This window comes from Palaemon carinicauda, chromosome 18 (assembly GCF_036898095.1).
Source record: "Palaemon carinicauda isolate YSFRI2023 chromosome 18, ASM3689809v2, whole genome shotgun sequence".
In the NCBI taxonomy this organism is placed as follows: domain Eukaryota; kingdom Metazoa; phylum Arthropoda; class Malacostraca; order Decapoda; family Palaemonidae; genus Palaemon; species Palaemon carinicauda.
In genome coordinates this window covers 22,985,915-22,990,914 of record NC_090742.1, presented here as the reverse complement: position 1 = coordinate 22,990,914, position 5,000 = coordinate 22,985,915, and the positions used below count along the sequence as shown (strand labels likewise).

Genomic DNA, 5,000 nt, shown 5'->3' with positions numbered 1-5,000 from the left:
AAAGCTGGATTCCGTAAGCTACAAGTTCGATTTCGATTTCATCGTTTTAGGTGTACGAGATGCACGTCTCTGGCTTCAGATGGAGGATGCTGAATGATGCCTTCCTTTGCCACCGAGGATTCCAAGACAAGAGGGCGAGGCATCTCTGGTCGCAGATTAATCGGAATTTTAAGTTATATCAGGTCAGTTGCCATGAGTCTTACCCAACCCACACTTTATTTCTAACTCAGTGATTAGTGTTTGTATTGGCTTTCTTCTAATTTAGTGAGTTGTGTTTCAACTAGCCATAATGATATCATCATCATCTCCTCCTACGCCCACTGACGCAAAGGACCTCGGTTAGATTTCGCCAGTCATATCTATCTTGAGCATTTAATTCAATACTTCTCCCTTCATCATCATCTACTTTGCGCTTCATAGTCCTGAGCCATGTAGGCGTAGGTCTTCCAACTCTCCCAGTGCCTTGTGGAGCCCAGCTGAACGTTTGGTGAACTAATCTCTCTTGGGGAGTGCGATGAGCATGACCAAACCATCTCCATCTACCCCTCATCATGATCTCATCCACATATGGCACTCGAGTAATCTCTCACATAGTTTCATTTCTAATCCTGCCCTGCCACTTAACTCCCAATATCCTTCTGAGGGCTTTGTTCTCAAATCTACTAAATCTATTGGAGATTGTTTCGTTGTTTTTCCGCCTTTATTATCTGTAAACAAATTGATATAATAAGTCTGTTGAAATGCTTTATTTAATTTTCCTTTAGTCGTACAAGTTGATATACTTATTCCAATATTTATCAAGAGTTTATTTTCCTAAACACAAATCAAGTGATACCAACTGTCTATGAAATTGTGAGAAAAAACAGAGGATATTTTGAGCTCAAGGCATCCAGTCTATTTGATGAATTAAAAAAGAAATTTTAATTTTGAACCGCCCAGAGAGAAATAAACATTCTTTTTTTCTTTTTTTTTGAGCTAAAACAGTCAAGTCTGGACTTTTCCAAATCAGCTGAATTTCAGGGAAACTCTCATTCCAGAAAACCATTGTCCGTAACTCTTGAATAATGAGGTCTGTTTAAAAGACTAAAGAAAAATTTATAGAAGAGCCTGGAGATGATGGTGATCTGGTGTTTTTATAATAGCCTTTTCCTCTTGTGATAATAAGCTCGAGTTGATAGCTTATAGACATTGTCTTGTTTTAATTTTTGACATAACGGTTCTCATTAAATTTTACTTTTTGCTATGATATTACCCCCTGGTGTTCATTCTAGAATATTTTGATAATTTATGTTTCTTTCTTATCCATACCTCTTAGTTTTTAAATTAGGTCTGCTTTTATTCATTTATTTTCATATTTTCTTCAATTTTTGTTAATCCTTTATTATTATTATTATTATTATTATTATTATTATTATTATTATTATTGTTAATATTAATTGCTAAGCTACAACCCTAGTTGGAAAAGCACAATACTATAAGCCCAGGGGCTCCAACAGGGAAAATAGCCCAGTGAGGAAAGGAAACAAGGAAAAATAAAATTTTTAAGAAGAGTAACAACATTAAAATAAATATCTCCTTTATAAACTATAAACACTTTAACAAAACAAGAGGAAAAGAAATAAGATAGAATAGTGTGCCAGAGTGTACCCTCAAGCCATATAAACTAATTTCCAGATATTTGTTAATTCAGTTATTGTGATTGATTACCCAGGTGCCTTATTTTTAGCGGACTGATTTGTCTGTTTGTTTATGTGTTTGTTAAATTTAATCATTAGTTTATTTATCATCCTTTGTCCAATTCCATTTGTATCTTGAGCCTTTTTCCGTTTCGACAAAAATACATTCCATGTATTCCCCTTACCATGCCAATGGTTGTCCTTTTCAGTCAGTGAATAAAATTTTATTTATGTAACTGTAGAAGAATATTCAACACTTGCATAATTCATTAAAATAACCTTATGAATTCATTTTGGTTTTTTTACGAGCAGGATTTTAAGAGAGAAGTTGAGGCGAGGTATGGTGTCCAGCTCAAGAAACAAAAATCTTCAGCGGAAATCTAGTCCCTTTTTTTTCAGAATGCCCAAGTACAAAAATTGAAATTTTTATAATCAAAAGAAGTCCATATTTTTTCTTAAAAGTTTTTTTACTCAACTTTATATGTTATTATTTTTTTTATGTTAAATATATGTTTATTTCTAAAGTTTTCTGTATTTTTTGTTTTAGAATAAAATGAGCTAATGATCAGCAAATTTTTTTCCAGTTTGTTATACTAAGAAGTGTACAAGAACAAATTGATTGTATACCCAACGTAGCAAGAAAGGACCGATAGGGGAAGCACTTGGTTTAAAACTTATGCCACATCTCCACCGATCACCTGTTTCCCATCTTTCTTTCTTTCTCTCTATTTTAACTTTTGTTCTACACCACCACTGAGGTAAAATTCAGGGCTTGTTTTCTGTATTTAGGTCCCCCCCCCCCCATCTTAACTGTGGCATATGAGCGTGATCCTTCTCACACTCATATGACAGACGCAGTAAACACTCAAATTCTCATGATGAACTGTTCTCCCACTTTAACCTTTCCATATTACCACCTTCATAGTCAACCTAAAACATTTCTCTGTATTGTCAACAGGTACTTCTTGGAGGAAAAAGCAAATAGAGAGGGAGAGAGAGACAATATTGGAAGTATACCAATTTATATCTGAAGAGAGAAAGGGGGAAAAAAGAAAGTGTGATAGAGAAAAATGGAGGCGTTGAAAGTGGGTGGATGGGTCAGTGGAGACGTGGCATCAGTGGTTGAATCAATTTCAACCCAGGTGCACTTTTCTCCCAACTTTTAGTATAATTAGCAGCCCCCCCCCTCTCTCTCTCTCTCTCTCTCTCTCTCTCTCTCTCTCTCTCTCTCTCTCTCTCTCTCTCTCATTACTAACCTTATTTGTTGCAACACCAGATTGTGGATGCAAGATTTTATTTCTCATGATAACCATATACTTCGCAACACCGGCTTCTGTAACCAAGATGTTTTCCTCTCTCTCTCTCTCTCTCTCTCTCTCTCTCTCTCTCTCTCTCTCTCTCTCTCTCTCTCTCTCTCTCTCTCTCTCTGATAACCATATATGTTGTTACTTCGAATTGTAAAAACAAGATTTTTTTCTTTTGTAACCATATTTGTACACCGGATTATTATTATTATTATTATTATTATTATTATAAGCTAAGCTACAACAATAGTTGGAAAAGCAGGAAACATAGAATAATGTGCCCGAGTGTACCCTCAAGTAAGTGAATTCTAACCGAAGACAGTGGAAGACCATGGTACAGAGGCTATGGCACTACCCTAGCCTAAGAGAACAGTGGTTTGATATTTGAGCGTCCTTCTCATAGAAGAGCTGCTTACCATAGTAGGTTGGCCAGGGCACCAGCCACCCGTTGAGATACTACCGCTAGAGAGTTATGGGGTCTTTTGACTGGCCAGACAGTACTACATTGGATCCTCCTCTCTGGTTACGGTTCATTTTCCCTTTGCCTACATACACACTGAATAGTCTGGCATATTCTTTACATATTCTCCTCTATCCTCATACACCTGACAACACAGATTACCAAACAATTCTTCATCACCCAAGGGGTTGTCGCACTGTAATTGTTCAGTGCCACTTTCCTCTTGGTAAGGGTAGAAGAGACTCTTTAGCTATGGTAAGCAGCTCTTCTAGGAGAAGGACACTCCAAAATCAAACCACTGTTCTCTAAGTCTTGGGTAGTGCCATAGCCTCTGTACCATGGCCTTTCACTGTCTTGGGTTAGAGTTCTCTTGCTTGAGGGTACACTCGAGCACACTCTCCTATCTTATTTCTCTTCCTTTTGTTTTGTTAAAGTTTTTATAGTTTATATAGGAGATATTTATTGTTGTTACTCTTCTTAGAATATTTTATTTTCCTTTTTTCCTTTCCTCACTGAGCTATTTTCCCTGTTGGAGCCCCAGGGCTTATAGCATACTGCTTTTCCAACTAGGGTTGTAGCTTAGTAAGTAATAATAATAATAATAATAAAAGAGTCTCTTCTACCCTTACCAGGTGGAAAGTAGCCACTGAACAATTGAGTGCAGAATTTTTCGGTCATCTTAGTGTTGTCAGGTGTATGAGGAAAGATGAAAATATGTAAAGAATAGACCAGACTATTCAGTGTATGTGTAAGCAAAGAAAAAATAGCCATAACCAGAGAGGGGTCCATATAGTACTATCTGGCTATTCACAGAACCCAATAACCCTCTAGTGGTACAACGGGTGGCTGGTGCCTTGGCCAACCTACCACATGTAAAAACATTCTCTCTCTCTCTCTCTCTCTCTCTCTCTCTCTCTCTCTCTCTCTCTCTCTCTCTCTCTCTCTCTCTCTCTCTGTCAGCTTTTGTAACCCCAGGAAAGCATACGCTTCATACTGCATCCGTCTCCCACCCTGCCATTATCTAGACCTCTGATGTTGAAAACGTAGCCTAACCGAATTGTTAGCAACCTGCTGTGTGCGCGCTCGTGTGTGGGTGCGCATATGTGTTTGATCGAAATGAAACTGGAGGCAGCTGAAGTTAGTGAGAGATGAAACTCTAGAGCCGAGAGAGAGAGGAAACTTGGAAAGCAATTAAAAGTGAAAGTCTGCGGCCGTGTCTGACGCGTGAATTTTATATCCAAAGATCCCTGACAATTTACTGGTATTTTTCCTCCTTCCTTTTGCTGTGATGAAACATAGGATTTCTCTCTCTCTCTCTCTCTCTCTCTCTTCTCTCTCTCTCTCTCTCTCTCTCTCTCTCTCTCTCTCTCTCTCTCTCTCTCTCTCTCTCTCTCTCTCTCTCTCTCTCTCTCTCTCTCTCATAACCATATTCATTTTGTTTGTGTTAGGGATACTTACTGTTAAATCAAGTCACCCAGGATTGGTATGAAATAGTATCGAACTGCAATTTCATTTCTTTGAGAGAGGAAAGGTTTTGCTGGTCAGATTAATACAAAAATA

General features: G+C 37.7%; 1 protein-coding gene across 4 annotated transcripts in view; it reads left to right on the top strand.

Annotated features, from left to right (window-relative positions):
- LOC137657021 (beta-1,4-glucuronyltransferase 1-like) overlaps positions 1-2,814 on the top strand; it is a 289,570-nt gene extending 286,756 nt beyond the window's left edge. For 3 of the 4 annotated variants that reach the window (XM_068391379.1, XM_068391380.1, XM_068391377.1), the window contains 2 exons: positions 51-182; positions 1,989-2,249. In XM_068391379.1, coding sequence (XP_068247480.1) covers positions 51-182; positions 1,989-2,060 — 204 coding nt within the window. In that variant the 3' untranslated portion in view covers positions 2,061-2,249. Of the gene's footprint in view, positions 1-50; positions 183-1,988; positions 2,250-2,634 lie in introns of those variants that run through there. The other variant, XM_068391378.1, reaches the window with a different exon arrangement.
- The last annotated feature ends 2,186 nt before the right edge of the window (positions 2,815-5,000 follow it).